The 23,504-nt window shown below is 35.1% G+C and overlaps 2 protein-coding genes across 4 annotated transcripts; one reads left to right on the plus strand and one right to left on the minus strand.

The window, feature by feature from the left end:
- Window positions 1-1,129: 1,129 nt before the first annotated feature.
- Window positions 1,130-6,941, minus strand: slc29a2 (solute carrier family 29 member 2). The gene is given in 13 exon segments (NM_001012501.2): window positions 1,130-1,927; window positions 2,017-2,216; window positions 2,307-2,392; window positions 2,469-2,574; window positions 2,689-2,825; window positions 2,905-2,983; window positions 3,084-3,181; window positions 4,640-4,774; window positions 4,914-5,053; window positions 5,165-5,298; window positions 5,377-5,455; window positions 5,593-5,635; window positions 6,865-6,941. Coding segments are annotated over 12 exon segments (1,353 nt in total). The 5' UTR covers window positions 5,625-5,635; window positions 6,865-6,941; the 3' UTR covers window positions 1,130-1,800.
- A 2,277-nt stretch (window positions 6,942-9,218) lies between these two features.
- Window positions 9,219-22,360, plus strand: cfb (complement factor B). 3 transcript variants are annotated; one of them, NM_131338.3, is given in 18 exon segments: window positions 9,219-9,337; window positions 9,415-9,618; window positions 9,725-9,910; window positions 10,138-10,308; window positions 10,450-10,542; window positions 10,651-10,784; window positions 10,970-11,120; window positions 14,089-14,220; window positions 14,453-14,545; window positions 14,615-14,752; window positions 17,049-17,146; window positions 17,295-17,418; window positions 17,523-17,661; window positions 17,742-17,821; window positions 17,944-18,056; window positions 20,047-20,176; window positions 20,267-20,316; window positions 22,093-22,360. In NM_131338.3, coding segments are annotated over 18 exon segments (2,283 nt in total). In that variant the 5' UTR covers window positions 9,219-9,267; the 3' UTR covers window positions 22,270-22,360.
- The last annotated feature ends 1,144 nt before the right edge of the window (window positions 22,361-23,504 follow it).

Genomic DNA, 23,504 nt, shown 5'->3' on the forward strand with positions numbered 1-23,504 from the left:
TATTCTAGAGTTAAGGAGCCATAAATGAGAAGGCTCGACCTCCTTTACTCAACTATGCTATTCTAGGTACTACCAGAAGCCCTAAGTTTTGAGATCTTAAAGAGCGAGTTGGTTTGTAGCGAGACAGCAGGTTGGTTAGATAAACAGGAGCTAGATTATTTAAAGCTTTATAGGCAAGAAGCTATATTTTAAATTTAATACAAAACTTAACAGGCAGCCAGTCTAAGGAGGATAAAATTATAAGGGTGCCTCAAGGATCAGTTTTAGGCCCCATGCTGTTTACAAAATACATGCTACAATACACAGGGTAGCATGTATATTGTAAACAGCAAAGGGCCTAAAACTAATCCTTGAGGCACCCCATACTTTACTGGCCTGTCCATTAATATTTACAAACTGGTACTGGTCAGCTAAGTATGACTTAAACCATTGTAGAGCCTGTCTCTGGATACCTGTGAATTTAAGCGATTTATGAGGATAATGTGGTCGATTGTATCAAATGCCGCACTAAGATCAAGTAAAACTAAGCAGGGCTGAGCCTGGTCTCTACCTGGATGGGTGACCACGGAAAACTAGATTGCTGTTAGAAGTAGTGTTAGTGAGGCCAGCAGGGGGCTCTCAACTTGTGGTCTGTGTGAGTCCTAATGCCCCAGCTAAAAGTGAAGAGGACACTAAAGAGTTAGTGGACACCATATTTTGGATGAGACGTTAAACAGAAGTCCTGTCTCTCTGTGGTCATTAAAAATCCCATGGCACTTCTTGCAAAAAGTTGGGGTGTAACCCCGGTTTTCAGGTTAAATTCCCTCCATCTGCCCTTACCCACCATAGCTTCTCAATCATACCCATCCACCAAATTGGCTCTATCACTGTCTCTCCACTCCACCTAGCTGGTGTGTGGTGAGCGCACTGACACCGTTGTACTTTGTCTGCTGTCGCATCATCCAAGTGAAAGTGAAATTAAAGCACTTTAAAGTGCTTTCAAGAAGCGTGGGAATCCTGGTGTAAAAACTAGGAAAATGTGTTTAACCCACAAATTCCCACACTGCAGCTTAAATTTATTCCTGTGGCTTCTGCATTTTCCCACTGGTCAAAGTTAAATAATTACATGAACAGCTCTTAAACATTTGATTTTTTATTAAAAATGTATAAACCCACAATATAAAATATAAAAGAATACAAAATAGTTAACAGATCTTTTAAAAGAAATACATCCCTTACAAAACTAATAAAAACAACAACAACAACAACACAATACCAAAATTTAATAATGATTTTAAAAAATCCTGCAAACACAAGACAATAAAAATAAATACCACCATTTAAAAACAAATAAACAGAAGAAATTAAATTATAAATAACATCAACATACAAAATATGATTACAACGCAAGGAGAAAAATCATAAAACATGTTAAACATGAACAGTCCTATGGAAATGACACAGTACGTCACACAGAATATTTTACATCTACAGCCTCGAAATGAGTTTCCCTTCTCTGTCCTACATGAGACTTTTTAAACCATAGATAAAAGTGCTATACATCAGTGTACATCGCTTGTCATCTGCACAGACTGCTGATCCCCAAGTATATGATCTACATTCAGCATAGACAGTGTATGTGTGAGTAACTAAATGCTTAAATATAAGTGCTATTGGTTTACATGCACAGTACATGACCATCAGCCTTCACGGACAAGAGAATGAGCATGAAATGGAGCAAAAAATTACAACCATACCTTGAGATATTAGTCATTTGAAACATGTTTGTGGTGAAAGGTAAAGAGATTACACCACAAACAGCTAGTTGGATTTTCCACTAAGTAAGCTTTTGAGACCAAAGGAGAAAGCAGCACCTAAAGAGAGTCCCAAAGCCAGGAAGAAGGTCATCAGAGCTCCTGCTGTTTCAGCATCTTTAGGCCTCACCAGTCTGGAAAAAAAGGAAATTGTTTGGAAAGAGCTTCATACTGAAACAAAAAGATTCTGTTTTCTCTAAACTTGTCCTGTTTGAGTACTTACTGTGGGGCATAGCTCATGGAGAGGCAGGCTAAATATCCATTTGAAATGGCAAACAAAGACATGAAGATGATATACGCCATGTCATGGTTGAAAACGACTGGCAAATAGTTCCGAGGTTGGACGTTGCAGAGCATGAGGGCAGGAATGAAAACCACTCTTGATAGCACAAAAATCGGAAAGAGTCGACTCTTCATGGAAGGCTGGGAGTTTAAGAAGTGAACAAAGCTAGATGTTAGAATAGGAATTAATTAGGCATATATTTTACTGATGGATGCTTTGATGAGACTTACCCACTGAAGACAAGAAGTCAGACTCCTGCCGATCCAGTCCATCACATTGAAGACCAAGAATGAGCACAAAGGTACGAAGATGTGGTCTAGAAGTTGAAAAGTATGTAAATTAAAGTGCTTTGAAAAGCATACATTATTAGCTAGACATTTTTATGGACTCACCTTTGCCTTCAAAAAAGCCAGAGGGCTTTGTATTTATAGTAATTGCTGGGAAAACGGATAGAGTGACAGCAAACACGCAGGTCACGCATAATGCCATTACCCAAATCTACAAAAGAACACGAGAAATAAATTAACCAAATCCAGGTACACACTCATTGTTTTAAAAAATGTGTTTTTTATTTGTAACAAAGGGTGGGTGCATATAATTGTTTCTCAATACCTTTCTGAAGACTTGTGGCACAGTTGACTTCTCCTCAGTTTGCTCATCGTTGAACTTATTTAGCTTTTCACAAGCTTCCGTTTCACCGATGTCATTGAATTCATGACCAAGATCATTCAACTTCACTTTAACGGTCTCTGTAGCAACAAAAAGAACCAACATTGTGTCTTCGCTGCACTTTCTGTAATGTGTCCAAAAATGAGAAATGTGTCATACCAGAACCATTTGCTGATGGCTCCTTCACTGCATCTGCAGTTTCACAGGAAACTTTTTCCAAATAAGTTCGGGCAAATCTCTAAAGCATACCAATGATTTTCATTTTGTTCAAAATCGGCATTTATTAGAAAAGTGTTCATTAAATATAAAACTAATTCATGATGGATTAGGGCACCTACCAGATGTGGAAGTAAGAGGTAACAAAACAAAGTCAGTAGAGTGGCGGCACAGGGGGTTATGAAGTATCCCAGGGCAGAACTCTCTGGGTTGGTTTCAACTATGGAGTGGAAAGAATGGTCACTCAGAGTGCAAACAGTAGCTTTACTCACCCTGGTGTCATTCCAATACCCTGCGACCATTGTTCATCTTAGATGAAATCCAGGAGATCAATCCTCCATAGAGGGCAATAAACCAGTTCAAAGTCCAGAAAAGGAAATAAAAACATTGCCAAAACATTTAATGTGACTTCAGTGTGTTCACTGTAAACATATGATGCTCCAAGAACATTTTTGTGCACCAAATAACAAAGAAAAAAAAAATGTTTGACTAGACCTCCTCTTACTTATTTTTGTGTAAAATATAATCATTTTTGTTCTGAAGATGAATAAAAGTCTTGAGACTGAATATTAATGCAAGGCAATGCAAGCTTTGTTCAATTAAAGAACTAGTAAACTATTACTGATCAAAGCTATGTTTTGTTTTTAATTGTCTAGTTTAGTAGCAAGTAGGATTGGGCGATGTCAACCAATTTGGCATCGTACGATGTCTAATGCGAAACACCAGGATAGACGATGACATCGCTGTCGTAGGCGGTGAATTAATCATTTATGAATAATTAATTAATTATTAACAAATTAATTATTTGTAGCCTACCATTTCAACAACCTGACCCTCATGGTCTTTGTTTTACCCATAAACAAATCAGAAATAAATAAACAAATTACCACCAGTCAATCACTTTTTCTGCAGGACTCTGGCATAAATAGGCAGAGTGATCAGTGTCGTTATAATGGCGTCAACAAAGTTGATTAATAAAAAAGGTGCACAACCAACAGAAACCAACAACAGTATTCTGAGGTTTTCACTAAAATTACTAAGTACAAGATTGAAAGCGGAAGATTGAAGCAGTGTACTGACGCTGTGACACGTTACCTGATAGACTTAAAAGACAGAAGAGTCGTTAGATAGACACGATTAATTAAATATCACACTTAACAATTATAGTGAGAAGCACTCCAGCAGTACATCCCTGATAAACTATTCGACGTGCACTGCTTTCTGGGGTTTTGTGCTCAAGACCGCTGGAGCTTAGACGTGCGTATACGTGATGTACATTTTCATCACTGTAGTGTTGAAGTAGGGCTTTTCAGAAATGCTAGATGAAACGCCAGTGTGGACGTTGATTGTTTTCGTTCTATAATGCCATCTTAAAACTAAGACATATTAGTGTAAATGGGGCCTGAGTGTGTATTTTTTGCGAGTGGGTTGCTGCGACGGGGCGAGGCGGAGGACCGCAATCCGGGTCAGCATCATGATGTCTATTAACCATCGGGGATGGACGATGGCATCGTCTATCGACCCAACCCTAGTGACAAGTACGTCATTTCGTTTTATTAAAGAAAACAGGAACTTTATAAACATGTTTTCTAAGAAAAATGTGTTAAATACTTATTTTCCTCTCCGTATATTATCCCATTACATTTATTGTGCAAAACGTAGATATTCAGGTACTTACAGATATTTGAAAACAGCATGGCAAGACCAGAGAAGATTCCCGCCACTGCCTGTCCACTCATGAACACGGAGCTGAATCTAGAAGGAAGTTTCCCAACCAAACCAAAAAGACTACCTTGCAGAATGGCCCCAAACACTGTGCAAAAAAGATGAGTTCTATAAGATGATTTGCTAATTAAAGTGGAAATTGAACACACTATTCAAATCAAAATGAAAAGGGGAATAAAAATATACTGTATGTACAGCATCTAACTTTAAAATTATAAGAGACATACTGTTAATAAACCAGATGGTTGCCATGGTAATGGAAAAGAAGCTGTCCCGGTCCATATCAACTTTCACTAAAATGGCTGTGAGAATGAAGAGAAGTAATATAGCGACCATGCTGCCAGCAATCCGGATCTTTTCTGCAATGCTACATGTACAAAAGAAAACAAATTGGTCATGTTAAAACAAATGATCATAATTATAGGTATTTATCTGTATGCAGGATTGCAGCTACATGTTGTTTGAACCGAATACTCACTGCTGGTATAGAAAGGAGTTGAGGAGTGTGAAAAGCAGTAAAGGAAGCTGGGCTAGCAGCACACTGTTGTTACTGAACATATACGTGTCTGGCTGCGTAGAATTTGTACCATTTTTCAAACGGTCGGTGAAATACTGCAAATACAAAAAAGAAAGGAGTTCAAGCATGTACGATTTAAAGAAGACCTAAAGTAAGATCGGTAAATGTCTTACCGTCATTGCAGTTATGAAGAAGTTCCATGGAAGCAAAGTTCCCATTCCCAGAAGAAAAAAGATCACAGCCACAAGGCCACTGTCAAGGGTAGAGAGACAGTTATTTATGCTCTATAATATCTTCAATTAGAACAACAATGTAACTAAATAATTATCTTATTGTTTTTTTCTGAATAATTCAGCAATTTCTCCAGTTGTCATGATAACTCTACTCACCCTTTATCCAGTGCTCCCTTACAAATCCTCATTTTGAAATGTGCTGAGAAAAACAAAAATAAGTTACAGTTTGGGAGTTAGATCATGAACCATTATTGACATTGTCATATGACAGATTTCATAACAATGTAAACAGTGACATCTGCTGGATACACGTGTGAACTAATCAAACTAACTTGTTTACAGCCTTTTTAATTTACAGAAACTGAGGATAATTTCAGCTTATTAACTATCGTTTGGTTTGGGATTTTAGAAGACCCAAGACTTGATTCTGTATGCTTTTTAATGAAAACAAGTGATTGAGAGGGGAAATTAAATTCGATTTCCCTACTTGATTTTATCATTACATATAGTTTTTATTTTAAGACAGCTGGTCTATAAATCCATATCTTTTTGATTAAATTACATTAATTTCCGAAATTAAACGAATCATTTACCCCCAAATTTAAGTTTTCAAACCATTTACTCAAGCGGTTTGCAAAAGCTTTGAGTTTCTTTCTACTGACAAAGTAAAAAAATTAAATAAATTGTAAATAACTAAAATGACAAAATACTATGGAAGTCAATGGCTACTAGTTTCCAACATTCTTTAAAATATGTATTGAACTAAATAAAGATTCACACAGGTACAGTAAATTATGAATATTATATATATATATATATATATATATATATATATATATATATATATATATATATATATATATACACACACACACACACACACACTCACACACAAACACACGCGCATACATACACATTAACATACATTCTATCTAATAATTGTTTTTACAATATTGTTTCTGTATCATTATTTTTTAAATAAAAATAAATCTGTGTATTAATAATATTGTAAAATCAACATTCAAAGCACATTGACCTAGAGTATACATAAGAACAACACTAAAACCACACAATAAAGCGCGCTTAAATAAAACGCGGCAAATTTCTTTTCCGCATGTCGTCATCAGACCCTCTCACACTAGCTTTGCTTTTGGTTTACAAGAATAAATAAATAAAAACGCGCGCCAAAAAGGATTGCGTTCTTTAGACGTGTTAATTTAGCGGGAAACCATGATGTTATTGATATAGAGTTACATAAATAACCTATACACGTGAATAAAAATGAAAAGTTCTATCTGAATTTGATCATCATCATAACTTAAATCTCATACTCCTAGATTCCATAAACACGTCAATCAAACATCATTTAAAAACTAAAGACAAGTATAAAACAATGTCATTCAAGCTAATTATGTCAGGGTTACTCACATAATTGTTCTTCTTTCAGGTCTTCAAATAAGCGCGAGCTGCGATTGTGATGATTTTTTCAAAGCTTGAAGTTTCCCGCCTTCACCGACCGCCCCTCTTTAGCTACGTAGTTACCACGTGTCACTTGACGTTTTTCCTCAGTAGTGCATGGGAAGTGATGTTTTCATTTTAATCGGTTCAGTTTTGGCCATCAGTGTTAGAATGAATCGTTGTCAGAGTTAAACCAGCTATCATTAAAACATTTAAATATTATACACATAGCCTATTATGTAATTTATAAACATAAAGATTAGTCCAGACGATGATGCTTTTTGCAAATGCTATTATTATAATTATTATAATAGGCCAAAAAGGCTAGTTTGAGAATCTGTGAAATAGCCTAGATTTGTTTTTAATATATACATTTGCAAAGTAAGCAACATCTAAAAAGTTTTTTGTTTTTGTTTTTATGTTTGACATTTTTAAATGAATTAATGTTCAGCTAATGCTGTCATGGATTAAATAAATCAGGTATGTGTAGGCGAGACCTGGGGATAGCTGTAACACAGGTCAGATAACACTTCCAATCTCCAAAAGTGACTACAAATCAGCGGATTCACATCACATATTAGACCTCCACATATAAAAAAGTCAACTCCTCTGGCAAACACAGCGGGTGTTAGGGGAAAAGTACATTTTAGCTAAGAAAGTAAAAAAAGTAAAAAAGTAAAAAAAAAAGTCTAGGGCCTTGTTCGAATTAGCAATCTTGTGAAAATGCATTTGGCCTTTGTCTGGTTTAGGGAATCTCTCACCAGATATCACATGCACAAAGCCAATAAAAAAAAGACTTGGATTTTTAAAAAGACATGTATAGAAATACCCCAGCAAACAATATTGTGTTTAATAGACGTCTAATACACATCTAATTTAGCTTGGCTAAAACAAGGCTAAATTTGCACTCATCAAATTATTTCAATTCTATAGTAATGATCATTAAATGACTAAATAGTTCTGTTTGATTTAGGAGGTAGCAGATCTATGGGGACCGCATAAAAAATATCCTAATCTGGGTAAGTAGGGTTCTGCCGGTTAAGGATATCAATCGCCACTGTTTAGTGACCAAGACTGACATGCTTGCGCTTAAGAAATTGTATACTCGGCCTGTACAAGATTCAGGATGTTATAGGAATCCCAATGAACGAGAATAACATAAAATGATGAACCGAAGAGAATATTCAATCATAATCTAAAATGATGTGAATGGAAACAAAATAACCTTCTCAATGTTTTATAATTGGAGTCAGATAAAACGAGGATAAATATATTAATATTCTAAACCACATCATGCTAGAATTGGAGTCAGATATGAGTTAAGTTTAAAATAAATCAACATTGTGCACTGGAAAGACCGAACATGCAGTGAACCTTCATCCACCATTAGATACCATCATTGGACCAACTGGCTGGACCCTACAATTCCTGACCTCAAAATATTGGCTGTCCCTTTATTTTCCCTAGTCTATTCTTTTTAAAAATATGCTTTTTTAAATCCAGCATTGTCGAATAGGAATAAACTCAACCATTAGATACATTTTTTAAAATTCTATTTAAATTGAACCAAAAATGTTGTCCATATGGACTAAACGTAAAACATACAGCATATCCTAGGGCCTAGGGTATCTCACTTTCTATTACTTTTGGTCTGCATTAAAGCCAAGGGTTAACAAAAACACATGCAGAGCCATGTTTATCATTGCCAGCACAGTCAATAAAAAATAGTTTGGTTCCAAAGATAAGTCTTCTGCCTTAAAACCATAATGGAGTTTTACTAAATTATTTTAATTCTAAAATGAAAGAAATAAGCGTTCAGAATGAGTAGATTAAACAGTACCAAACAGTTATTCCCCTTCACTTTACAATAATAAACTCTTATTGATCGAATGAAAGATTAAAATTATATATCAGTGTATAAATCAATATTCACACACTTAGCTGGTGTTTATGAATCTGTCCAGGAATTTTGAAAAAGCAGACAGGAACCTTTGATGTTGTAATAGAATAACTAGAATGACCCCTTCTTTGGTTTGAAGTGCTCTCTGGACCCAACATCAAATAATTAGGCTATTTCTGCTATAACCTTAAAGGTACATTCTTCTAGCACTTTATTATCGATATTTTGACTAAATGATTGCAGTTGGATTAACATAGCTGGGAGTTTTTGTGACTATATAAAATATTTTAAAAATACTGTATCAGTGACGGTAATTACTTTGTTGTGTATGCCGGGAAATTGATTCTCTTTATTTGACTTGAGGTTAAACATTGACCACTGAATGTAAATAAAATCCTTTTGCTGACCCCACTATAAAAATGACCCCCTGACTGTTTGCTTCTGTGTTTTTGTGCCTCATCTGAAGTCTTGTAATGACCAGCATGGAGTGTGGGCTGCGGTTGAAGTGGTTAATACTTGCACTGATATGTCCTCTCACTGCAGGTAGGTCTTATTTGCCTCATCAAGATAAATGCATTCTGAAATATAGACCTCCTCCAATTTTAATAATCTGTTTATAGGTGCTCCATCCAGAGAGGGTTCATGTCCCGAAGAAAATCTGGACATTGCAGGAGGGAGTTTTACTCTTTCTAATGGCTATTCAGATGGAAGTTATCTGCAATACATTTGTCCAGATAACCATTACCCATCTATTTCATCACGTCGTTGTCAATTTGGAGTCTGGACCCCAAAGGCCAGCTCTAGAAAAAAAGCTGAGTGCAAAAGTAAGAAATAGAGCTTCACTTTGTATCATTATATCATGAATAAATGCTGGATCTATTTAATGCTTTTATTATACTCTTCTACTGTTTGTTCATGCTTTTATTTTAGAAATCACATGTCCTAATCCTCGTGTTTTGGAGAATGGAGAGGTGGCTCCATATCAAGAGAGGTACTATATAAATGACGTAACAACTTACTCATGTAGTTCTGATTATAAATTTCGAGGCTCGAAAGTCCGGGTTTGCCAACCTAATGGGAAGTGGAATGGAAGCACGCCAATTTGTGGACGTGACTGTGAGTACCACCACTATTAATATCAGTGTGTAAAGACATCCCATTGAGTTTTTTTGGACATCTATTAGATTTGCACTGGAAAACCGAGTTAAAATTTATTTAAAACAACAATGGCTTTTTATTATATTATTTTCCATATTATTTAGCCAACATTTTCTGAAAAAAATGACATCGGTCATTTCGCATTGGTCCACAAATTTTCACTTAAAGTTTCTGTCTCACAGCAGATCACTGTCCTGATCCTGGCGTTCCCCCTGGTAGCAGTCGAACAGGCAGCATATTTAACATTGATGATGAAGTCACGTACCACTGTGACAGTCCATTGACCCTGATCGGTTCCAAAGTGCGAAAGTGTCTGGATGATGGCCAGTGGTCAGGAACAGAGCCACAGTGCTACGGTGAGTAACTTCTGATACTGATACTGTTACTGCTAGTAACTGAAGTTAGGAAATCATGTGCTTTTATGGACTTGTGTTCTGAGAAAAAAAAAGACATTGAGTTTATAACATCTTTAATATTGTGGTGTGATTACTGTACAGCTGATTTCACATATGACACTGCAATGGAAGCAGCTGAAGCTTTTGGCAATTCTCTAACGACAACTCTAACAGTTCAACAAGGGTTTGAAGATGGTACTTTTAATCACAGATACATTTTTATTATCATAATTAATCCCTTTAATGCAAAACCGTCTTTTTAAGCACAGTTAAACATGAACACTGTGTTCCTTCTTTCTTCAGATCAGCATGGGAAGAAAATATCTTTGGATAGGGGTGGAAAACTTGATATCTACATTGCTGTGGATGCATCTGACAGCATTGACCCGAAGGATTTTGACAAAGCAAAAAAAATCATCAAAACACTCATAGAAAAGGTATGTCAGTTCTAAAATAATTTGAATGAACACATGACTCATGTAGTGACGTAGTAACATCACTTTTTTAGCACACTTATTTAGTTTACAGCATGGTCTTAAAGTTGAATGACTGGTTTTCTGTTTATTTACATGTTTATATTATTGGATAATGTATCCAAATCTTCAATGCTCTTTCTCCAAAGATTAGTTATTATGAGGTCTCTCCAAACTATGAGATCTTGATGTTTGCAACGGATGTTGATCAGATAGTTAAAATGAGGGATTTCAAAACTAATGAAAAGGCAAGAAAAATCTTGAAGATTTTTGAAGATCTGGACAACTTTAACTACGACAGTAAGTATTCTGATTGTATGTCTTGTAGTTGTTTTATAGCATAATATGCAAATCACACATTTAACGTACAAGTTTATGTTTTGGATTTCACAAAAAAATATGTCATATGATATAAAATGCTATTATATGTGTGTGTGGTTTTCACCACATAAAATATTAGAGATATTGATTTTTTTTCAGTGTAAACACAATGAACACAGCATCGGAAATGACTGTAATTAAGTCTCACTTTTTTTACTGGTTTCACTTTTAAAATAAAACTACAATATTAATGTGAGACATTGGAATATTACATTTAACTGTTACTCAGGGGCAAGGGCGTAGGTTTGCGCTTGACATTGGTGGGGACTGGGGACGAGTCACCCCCACCAAGAATGAATATTGTTTATATATATATATTTATATATTTTATATTTTGCTATTTATTATTTAACTGCTATTAAAATGTATTATTAAGTAATCCTCTCTTCTTACAATTTATTAAGTTAAATTAAATAGTCATGCGCGTAGCCAAGGGGGGTCAGGTGGTTTGAAAGACCAAAAGTTGGATTATTATTATTATTATGTTTGAATTTATCTTATTATTCAAATGGCTAAATTCTCACAGAAGGAAGGTTGTTCCTTATATTTATAATAACTATTCAACAAGATTACCCAGCAAAAATTTGCTCTTAATATGTCACTTAAATGTATTATTTATACCTCAGGTGAAAAACTACAAAAAGGTTGTTTTTCAGAAAACAAATAACCCCTCCTTTCAATAAGCTGGCTACAGGCCTGAAAGTGTCATGTTAAAATAATGTTTATTCACTGATAAAGAGAGAGTTTAATAAAGACTTTCGTTCATTTTTCGTACAAATTAAACATGTCTCACAGTATTATTAAAAGATGGAGCACAGGCTGTAGTTTTTCTGACTAATTGTTTCACCTGAACTTGGAGATGTTACTCTAAGAGATTAGGAGAACTGGCAGGGTCATATACGTTTACATGTATGTTTACAAGTGCGGTCCACATAAATTATGCAGAGCACAAACTGGACACAGCAGTGAAAGGGCTGGGTCTGCCTCCTGCAGCACTTGCAGGCTTACTATGTAGTCTTAAAAAGAAAGGACTGTAGGAACCTAGGGCACCTAGGTGGGCCAGGGTCTCAGGAAAATGTGAGAGTTGGCCGGCCCGAATTGCTGGCACACTTCGCTGGCCAAAAATGCCTCTAGATACCCGACCCTCTTGACTGATGCCAACACGTTCAGCAGAGCTGTTTACCTGGACAGAAATCTCCAAGAGAGTATGAGAGAGGGACAGGATTGATTTAAATATCCATCTTGCACCTCTGGGAACTGGATGAGGTGATGCTTTCCCAGCGCACCATCATCCCCGCACTATCAGAGCGGGGATAATCGCATCGCCAATCCTTCAGTGTAGATCGAACAGCCTTAGATCCAGCCAGCTGAAGGAGGACAGCATCACACTGATCTGGCATGTCCGGGGTCCCTCTCGGAGAGAAATACACCACACAGCGAATAGACTCCACTTCAGGGACTAGGCATGTTTCGTAGATTGTGCTCTAGCCTGAGTGATGGTGTTAAACACTAAACCGATAGGTCACCTAAGTCTTTCATGCTCCATCTATAGACCACACGTGACCACTGTTGAAATTCTTGATTGGCTGGAGGGTGTGCATTAAATTTGTTGAAACGCACAGGGGTGCATTTCCCAAATCCATCATTAGCCAACTAAGGTCAACAAACATAGTTCGCTGATTTGCTGTTGACCATCCATCAATCCACCAATCCATCGTTCCAACGAACATTTGCAAACTGCGTCGCAAACTTGAACACTTGCAACTACACCTCTGGAGCTGTAGTTAGAAACATAGTTCCTGGCTGTGTTCTATTCCCAGTTATCCCCCCTATGCCCTAATCATTTAGTGAAACTTTCAAAGTTTGAATTATTAAAAATAAAAAAGCGTTAAGGTTATCTCTCTTAGGTGTAATTTGCTTTTAAACTATTTTTACAGTTCAGTTTTAGCAAACTTCATGTTTACAGTTGTGCTCCCTTCGCAGTGCACTTTGAAAACATTCATATAATTTTGAACACAGCCTCATGGCAAAAAAAGCTATAGGTGACCTATTATTTAAAAGCGGAATTTATGTTACGTCTCGAAAGCTTGTGAAAATAAAAAAACATAGTATATGTTAGTTCTTTTAATTTATAGTGGGCTATTTATTAATTATCTATACTGTATATGACATGGGCCTGCTGGTTAGAACTTTCTGCTGTGGTTTGCATGTGTCAAATTGTAAAAGTAGACTTATATATTAATATAAATATATTTTTAAATAAATTGGCTCATCATTTATTTATTTATTTATATGATTTATATATGATATTAGAAAAGGTGTTTTTTGGAAGTAATTTTATGTTTTAGAATGGAATATGTAATAATCTCAATAATATTTGTAAAGGAAACAAAGGCCCTATATGTGCCATTTACATATATTTAAATTAATTTGGAAAACGAGTGCATGTTTTTATCACATCTAATATTAGATTTTATTTTAAATGCATGTTTGTGTAAAACAATATACTTTGCACAAAGAAATGATGTTTTTTTTTTTTGCTAAAGAAGTAGTTACTTTACCCAGTCTAGAGCATTATTATGGGCGTTTTATGCTAAACTAACGTGGTTCAAGCGATGGAACTGCAACCGAGAAACTAGGGGTTTTGGGAAACACTCGTCAATACATTGTTCTATTCTCAAAACGATGCATTGTACTATGATAGTTCAGCCATGAGTTACGTTGTTGTTTGGAAAACGCACCCCAGGTTGTTCCAGTTTTGATCACAGTTCATAAATGTTGCAGTTTCAGCTTAAAACTGAAATTTATTTGAAATATGCTGTCACTTACCATACTTTTAAAATAATTTTATAATTTTTTTACATGTTTGTTTGTTTTTTACCAACAGAAAAAGGCGATCGAACAGGCACTAATATCGCTAAACTTTACTTGAAGATTTTAGACAGCATGTCACTTGAGCAGGTCCAGAATAAAGAAGACTTTCTTCAGACCCAACACGTCATCATCGTGTTTACTGATGGTAATGACTTATCAGTATCTGCATACAATCATCATCAACCAGACATCGCTTTTCCTGTTGTATATGTTTGTGAATCTGTACTAACAAGTTAAATTCCTTACCAAGTTTTTGATCAGAAAGATTAGCTGAATTCTTTAACAAAATATCCAGTGTAATACAAGGATCGTAGAACACATCAGTGCATATCAGAACCGAGATAACTGATCTGTCATTGCTTCTTTTTACTTCATAGGCCAAGCTAACATGGGAGGGAATCCCAAACCTAAAGTGGACCTAATAAAGAATCTTGTCATTAAAAATAATGCAAGTCGAGAGAATAAACTTGGTGAGCAAGTACATTTATAGGTTCATATTGTTTATTGCATCAAGATAACAATGTGTCCTTTCTTGTCAGATCTTTATGTATTTGGAGTTGGAAAGGATGTAAAGAAAGAAGACATGAATGGGTTAGTGTCAGAGAAGAAAGATGAAAGACATTTTTTTAAGCTTCCAGACTTGGACGAGGTGCAGAATACGTTTGACCTCATGCTTGGTAATAAATCTATAATTTAAATTTCTGTGAATATTTACCTCACACTCTTGATGTATATTGAAATGTTCCATCCAGGGTATTCACAGTTGCAATCAGAATTATTAGCCCCCCTTTGAATTTTATTTTCTTTTTTGAATATTACCCAAATGATGTTTAACAGATCAAGGAAATTTCCACAGTTTGTCTGATAATATTTTTTTTCTGGAGAAAGTCTTATTTGTTTTATTTCGGCTAGATTTTAATGTCAAAATTATTAGCCCCTTCAAGCTATATATATATATATATATATATATATATATATATATATATATATATATATACACACACACATACATACATACATACATACATACATACACACACATATATATATATATATATATATATATATATATATATATATATATATATATATATATATATATATTGATAGTCTACAGAACAAACTATTATGTTTAGAAATGTGATGAAAAAATCTCTCCGTTAAACAGAAGATGGGGAAAAAAATAAACATGGGGGCTAATAATTCAGGGGGTTTAATAATTCGTACTGCAACTGCTGCAATATATATTTTTTAATTTACATTTAAAAGAAATAGTTGCTAAAAACTGAATTAAGATATTAACTCAGATTAGAAAAAAAACTTTTACCATATTTTCTGTGTTGTAAAATTGCTGATAACAACCTTTTAATTGCACAACTCTGACCTTTTACAAAAACATTTCTTTTACTTTTTGTGATTTTTTTTTATTTCCTGTACTTGGAAATGAACAGGCCTCTCTGTCAATTCTGATGTCATTTTTCACAATTCTGAATGTATAACTTGAAGTAGACTATATATATTTCACAGACAAGGTTTAAGGCCGAGACTAAACTGTTCTGTTTTGTCTTAAGATGCACACTAGTAATATGTGTTCTATATTTTTTTAAAAAGCTACTTAAATTCCCAAATTTAACTAGGGCCTATCCTAGTGAAAAAGAAATATGCAAAATATTCTTGCGGCTAGACTAACTGTAAGAGTTAAAGGGATAGTTCTGCCAAAACGAAACTTTAGCTAATTTTCCTCATGCTCATGTGGTTCCAAACCTTTATAAGTTTTTTTATTTTTTGTTTTTGTTGATCACAATAAAAGTTATTTTAATAAATGTCAGAAACCTGTAACCATTGACTTCCAAAGTATTTTTTGTTAGTTACATGTAGTTGTTAGTTACAATATTAATTATTATTGTATTTTCTACCATGATCAAACAGTGAACAATACTTGTACATCATTTATTATTTACAGTTCAGCATTAACTAATGCATTAATATAATTCAACACTGTGCTTGTTAACATTAGCTAATGGACTGCAAGATAACATTAACTAACACTAAACAACTGTATTTTCATTACGCTAACAAACATGAATAAATGAATAAACGTATTTGTTCACGTTACTAAATGAATGAACTAATATTAACTATGTGTTCTGTATTGTAAAGTTTTACCATCTGTGGTACTGTAGAAGTCAGTGGTTACAGGTTTCAGCTTTCTTCAGAGTATCTTGTTTTGTGCTCATCAAAGTAATTAAAACTCATAAATATTTGGAACCACTTGAGAGTGAGTAAATAGTGAGTACATTTTAGTTTTTGGGTGAACTATCCATTCACTGTTTAGTTAAGTTGAAGTGTGCTATTTCGAAACAACTCATTTTGTATATTTTAATTGTCACTAAACTGTAATATCGTAAAACTTTTGATTTATTTAATGAACAAATTGAAGTATGCTTAGTATTATTTAACTATATTCCCGTGTAAGTGCATGATTAGTGATATTAAATTGTACTTGTTTTTGTATATGAATTAATTATAAGTGTCCCACAAGCAACATATTGTAAATGTATCCTTTTTGAGTGAAAAAGACCTGGTTATCTAAGAGTACACTAACAGATCACTTTCAGTATAATAAATAAACTATAAACTAACAGTTTAGTGAGAGTATACCACAAAGAACAAATAAATTATTTACTACAAGTAATACAAAAATAAAACTTCTAATTTCACTTGCAGTATGAAAAACAGGATTGTGGACCACTTGTGCACTAACAGTCTACTGTTACAAATAAAAGTATAGTTTATATACTATATATGTGGACCAATTTACTCCCAAGCATTATTCCTAAGCGTTAGTACTATTCAGTATTGACACATTTACAGTAAGAAATCTTTAATCTTTAATCTTAATCTTTAAGCAACTAAACAGGCTTAAATAAATGTTGACAGAATTTTTAAAGAAGTATCTGCTTTCTTACACAGATGATAGCACCGTTGTAGGATTGTGTGGGATGCAGCAAAACTATGATGGATCAAATAAACGCAGCGCATACCCCTGGTTGGCACAGCTTAGTATTGCAGTGAGGATCTTTTTTTTTTTTTTTTGTCAGATGTTATCATATGTGCATATATAACTTTTTCTCCAATGAGAACATGCATGCTAAAGAGATAGCTAAAGAGATGAATCTTTCTATGAATAAAAATCTCTTTTCTCTGCTCTTTCTGTAGCAATCGCAGATCTCAGATTGCATGGGCTCGTTAGTTACCTCCCGGTATATCTTGACAGCAGCCCACTGTTTTAAAGAAGGAGACACACCGGATAAGATAACGGTGTATTTGGAAAAAAACACGGGTAATGTTGTGTCCTGATTTCCTTTGATCGTATTTTCAGACTGAAGAATAGACAAATTTGTTATTAAGTGAATCTTGTTATGATGTCTACTTTTCTTTTTGTAGATGTAAAAGTGGAAAAGGTTTTCATTCATCCTAATTATAGCCTCACAGCAAAACAAAGCATTGGAATAAAGGAATTTTATGACTTTGATGTCGCACTTCTGCAGCTCAAAACTCCTGTTAAGATGAGCGTCAATCTACGGTTAATCTACGCACAGAATTTTACTTAATTTAGAATAAGTGTTGTTTAAACTGCTGATTGTTATGTGTATCTCTGTACAGGCCAATCTGCCTCCCCTGCACCAAAGAAACCAATAGAGCACTGAAACTTTCAGACAGTCAAGGGACTTGTGAAAAACATGGTAAGAAACTAGACACACCCTTATTTATCAAATGCATATAAGAAACAGTATTTAACTGTTTCTAAGCATTGATATTTGGACAATGAGACATGCGTTTCTTTTCTGCTGTGTATATGTTACAGAGCAAATATTATTGAGCAATGAGCTTGTGGATGCTGCTTTCACATCTAAAATGGACATGGAAAAACGCAGTCCACGGAAAATAAGGAGGATCACAGTCAAGCTTGGAAAATATGTAATGCTTCTCATTTTTTTATCTGATGTGTTTGTCTGATCATGTTGTGAGACCTCCTCTATAGTGGAATGTGGTACAGTAAATGAGTAAATAGAGATAAGTGGTCAGCATTGGGATTTTGATGGAAGTGTGAGACTCACTGTATAAGAAATAGCGAAAGAGTGGTATTTTTGTAACCCCCACTAGTCCTACACCACCCAACCTGCTCCAAGCTGGAATCGAAACGGCAACTCTCCACAAGGGAGTCAGTTGCTTTAACAATGAGGCTAAAGACCATAGCCTCCACTGTTTGTCATTAGAGCACTTTTTAGAGGTCAGAGGAGTGAAGTTTACCTGCACAACACTTCACTAGATAGCCTCTATTACACTCCCCCCCCCTAAACCTCAGGTCCATCCGAATACATGGCACCAATGTAACCCCTGCCGGTCCTACACCACCCAACCCGCTCTGAGCTGGGATTGAACCAGCAACTCCCAGCATGTTTGAGTAACTGCTCTGTTACGTTTACAATCACGAGTCACTTTATTACAAACACTATCAAATGAAAATCCCAGTCAATCAACAGTTTCAGAAAAAAAATACTCAGACCAGACCATCAGCCAACAACAACCATGCTGTGGTCAGTCACTTAAAGGTGCCATATACTGCATCAGATCAATAAGTTAAGTTGTTCTCTGATATCTACATAGCAGGTACGTGACTTAGGTAAGTTCAAACATTTTTCAGAAATGGTTTTATATGCTTTCAATTTTATATGCTTATTTGTTCCTTCATATCTGTCAGATTTCCCAATAAACACGATAAATTAACAAGAGATAACCCCCACCCCATACATTGTGCTTCTTTGAGGTGGCACCAAGGAAATGTATAATCTGTACGCATATCCTGCATCCTGCATTTTGCATTCTGTTGAGCTCTAAAGAATCATTGTTTAGTAACGCATAAAAAACAAACTGGTGCAGCTGGCTTTGACTTTGCAGTGTCTCTCGTTTTCAAAATAAGAGTCCCACATACATGGTAAATGTAAACTTTGATAAACTTAAAACTAAGGGAGGACAGTTATCATTGTTATAATCTCAAAACATATTAATAATCCCGAGTGCAACATATCAGTCTGTGTTTTGGCTGCTGATGACTGAATGAAAATAATTGAGTGAATTTGGCCACTGAGTGCACTGGAAAGGATGCTGTTTGGCTTGTGCTTTGATGGTTGATAAATCCCGGAAGAGCATAACACATAGTACTTTGATTTCTGTCATGCATACAAATGTTAAGTAAATAATTTATTTAGAAACTTATACCGATGGTCAGACAAAAACTGGGAAAAGCATTTGGCGTGAAAACTCTCACAGTGCATTATGACTATTTGCCAACCCAAGGGTGTCCAAACTCGGTTCTGGAGGGCTGGTGTCCTGCAGATTTTAGCTCAAACTTGCCTTAACACACCTGCACACAAATGCATCAGACCGGAAAAGGAAGCTCCTGCGACAACTTTTGCAGTTGGAAATATCAAGCTTGGGGAACTCTGACCTGCGAAATCGCATAACATGATTGCGTGAGACCAGTCAAAGATCAAAACATGACCTCTCTGGACAGGAATTTAAAACATAGACTGATTACTCGCATTTTTAATGTCTAATCATCTTGTTTAATCCCGCCCCTTTTAGCAACGACGTACGACAGAATTTCGTAAGCTCAAACTCTAGTGTGACCGCAGGATAAGAGCTTGATTAGCTAGCCCAGGTGCTTCTGATTGTGGTTGGAACTAAACTTTGCAGGACACCAGCCCTCCAGGACTGTGTTTGGGCTCCCCTGCACTAGCCACTTGCTGTACATTGGTTGTAGCCTGTGATTGTATAATTTAGTGAAGAATGAGATTATTTATAATTTTTGCCATGTGATATGTGCACTGTGCATCAGAAAACATTACTGGATTATTGGTATTACAAGTCATTCATTTTAAAATACATTTTTCTTCTTTTTCTTTAGCTGGATGCTTGTGTTGAAGATGCAAAAAAAGCAAAAGGAATCGAAGTGGCAGATGCGACGGAGGCAGTTACAAAAAATTTCTTGTGCAGTGGTGGTAATCAACCACAAAGAGATGATGTTTCCTGCAAAGGTATATTTGATTTTCATAATTAACATGGCAGCGTTTAACCTTTTTATTATTAGGGACCTAATATAATGTCTGCATATCATTTTGTAACAGGTGAATCAGGTGGAGCCACACATGTGGATAAATATGGCCGACTGATTCAGGTGAGATTTCCTCTCTTTTTGGAAATAGTATTGATGATGTGGTAATGATCAAGGGTCGGTTGTCAACTAATAACAGAAAAAAAAGATGCATATTTGTAAAACGATGTTGTGATTGTGTAAACTACAGAAACATGAATTAGTGAAAACATTGACATCATGTATTACACTGCACTGTAAAAAAAAATCTTTGTTGCCTTAAATTTTTAAGCTGGATCAAATAAAAAAGTGTGGATTCTGGTGCCTGTACAAGAAGGTTGGATTAGTTGGCTAGCCATTTAGACTTCAGTTTAGTTTACACAAATCCTGGGTTCTAGGAACAAAGCTTTAATATTTTTTGATGGTTATGGTGTCTTAAGCCGCATGGCTACTCTGCTCCGGGACAGGCTATGTTCTGTTTTAGAGAACACAGAGATCCAACTAATCAGCTGTGAGCAAAGTGACACAATAAAGCCACTCCACTTTTTCTCTTGCTCCAAATTATACAGTAAAAAACCTTTGAATCTACAATTGTCTGATTTGATATATTCGTTACACAGGCCGTTTTAATTTGAATAAAGAATACTAGCTGAAATATAAATGTCTTATTTTTAATCAGTAAATAAAGGTTTTGATTTCTGCATCTCCGTATTCCTTTTAATGTTTAGTTTACCTCCTTTTATTGGCAATTCTCAGTCAGAGAGTATTACAAGTGAGGGAAAGGAAATACATAATACATTAATTTCACAGTATTGAAGAAAAAATATTGGGTGGTAATTAAACACATTCCTTACTCTCTGAACCATATTCAGAGGAAAATAAAGAAAGTAAACATCAACAACAACAAACAAACAAAACAATAACAACAATATAATGATAATAATAATGGTGACACGGTGGCTCAGATCATGATCGCCTCACAGCACGAAAGTTGCTTGTTCAAGCCTCGATTGGGTCATTTGACATTTCTGTGTAAAGTTTGCATGTCCTTCCAATGTTACTGTGGGTTTTCTCCAGGTGCTTCAGTTTCCCCCACAGTTCAAAGATGCGGTACAGGTGAATTGAATAAGCTAAATTGGCCATAGTGTATGTGTGTGAATGAGAGTGTATGGATGTTTCCCAGTGTTGGGTTGCGGCTGGAAGGGCATCCATTGTGTAAAATATATGCTGGATAAGTTGTTGGTTCATTTCGCAGTGGTGATATTAGATTTATTGAGGGACTAAGTCAAAATGTAAAAACATAAGTAAGCCATTACTGTTAAATGTCAGAAATCAGACACGCATTCTTTTCCCATTACACTCTTAGAGAAGTTTTTTATCAAAAGACTGTCACAGACAGATTAGATATTTAAGATTGTTTACATAAATAATAATGAAAAAAGCACTTTTTAAAAATACAACAGAAAAGGTTGCCAAACTGTATAGAAATCTTCTGTTTTGCCATTAATTGTAAATCTAATTTTCTCTATTTGAATAAACTGCAACAGGTTATAGATCTGATAAAAATAGTTGAGCGGAGAAGGATTTTTCCACTTCAGTAGTATAACTCTTATAGCAATTATTAAGCAATGGGGTAATACACTTATGCAAAGATGACAGCGATAAATTTAAGTCCAAACATTTCTACTAAAGGACATGATTCAATTTTTAGAAGACAAATATCAGAGATTGATTTAAAAATTGATGTAAAGTATTACTTTTAATGTTTTGACAATATTGTCGTCTGTACATGAAATGCATTAATTAATATCTGTTGTATGTTTTCTTGTGTTTTATTAATGTCTGTTGACTTTTTGACAGATTGGTGTTGTTAGCTGGGGAGTGAAGAACCTCTGCTCAAAAGCGAAACTTGATGCAGTTTCGGTTTCAGACTCCAGAGATTACCATATCAATCTTTTAAGACCAGATATACAGTCATTCCTTAAAAAGCACCTGGAAAATGACAAATTAGGACACACTCTTACTTTCTTGCCATGATCTAACTGAAAGTGTGTGAGAGCAGTTTGATAAAACACTGGCTAAATAGCTGGACTTTGTTAAAAATAAATACAATTTATTATAAACAGTCTTTCATGTATTGTGCTTATGTTGCTGTGGGACGATGTCATTAACACAAAGGTAAAAAATACCAATGTTCTCAATTATAGCAAAGAGCTTAGAATGACCAAGAGGCGGCACTCAATAGAATGTTCCATTGCAACAGCAGCGCCCAGCAACAACCCCGGATTCCGCCATTTTGGAGTGAAAGCGATCGGCTGTCCATTGCTGTCTGTTGCGATGGCAAGCAGCTGCTTTGTTTTTTTAATTAATTTATTTAAGAAGCGCATTAAAGCTGAGTTACAACCTGAAAGACGACAATACAACACTTACTATCACAATCATTCGCACTTTTAATAATTTATTTTACAGACTTATAATATGCTGTTGTTCTATTCCAAAATGGCTACTGTGCCGTCTAGTGGCTGTTTCCCGAATCGCACTAGAGTGTCGCCTCTTGGTGATTCTATGCTAGGATTATAGTCCTATTTTTTTAAGTCTATAAATTGCAACCAAGTCTGTATTGTTTGCATACTATGATGGACAGTTTATTATGCTAAACTTATTATTTTTTTTATATTCTTAATATTTAGATAGATTCAAAACCTACACATTATAATTTAATTTAATTGATTTTAGAACATTATACATGTATCATTGAAGACTTGTATTTGTGAAATAACACATACAAAGATATTTCTCTTTACATCATCATCCAACAGTCAACATTCCATTTTTTTGACCAGACTCGAATGAAAAGCAGGAGAAAACAGAAGTAATTATATATGGAAAATAACAATCTGAAAATATCTCAGAAGTTATTTCAGACAGTATTTTAATAAATCAAGCTTGTAAAAGCACATCCTTTGAGTTCCGCTCTATTTAACCACAAACAATTTTTGAAAAGCACATTCATTTGCATATGAAAAAGTTTCATGACACTTGCTGAGGTGTGATATCTTACAGGGTTTCTTCCGTATTTTCTATTTTTGCATTCAACTGTACAATCCCCTTGCTTACTGGAAATATGTTAGACATTTATAGGAAATGAATACTCACCCTCAACACCTTTGATCACAGCACTTTTTTTTAAAAGATAACATGCACCGATATAATTTCATTTGTATGCTGCACTGTAATAAATGTATGTTATTGTCTATAGCTTGTAATTCACT

This window comes from Danio rerio, chromosome 21 (assembly GCF_052040795.2).
Source record: "Danio rerio strain M-AB ecotype USA chromosome 21, GRCz13ab, whole genome shotgun sequence".
Taxonomy (NCBI): Eukaryota; Metazoa; Chordata; class Actinopteri; order Cypriniformes; family Danionidae; genus Danio; species Danio rerio.

Bases quoted from the DNA above. Each gene is read 5' to 3' on its own strand.
- cfb (XM_087299171.1), top strand. From the start codon at position 9,268: ATGACCAGCATGGAGTGTGGGCTGCGGTTGAAGTGGTTAATACTTGCA. The intron at 14,753-17,048 runs GTAATAAATCTA...TTTCTTACACAG, and splicing joins TACGTTTGACCTCATGCTTG to ATGATAGCACCGTTGTAGGA. The intron at 17,822-17,943 runs GTAAGAAACTAG...TATATGTTACAG, and splicing joins AGGGACTTGTGAAAAACATG to AGCAAATATTATTGAGCAAT.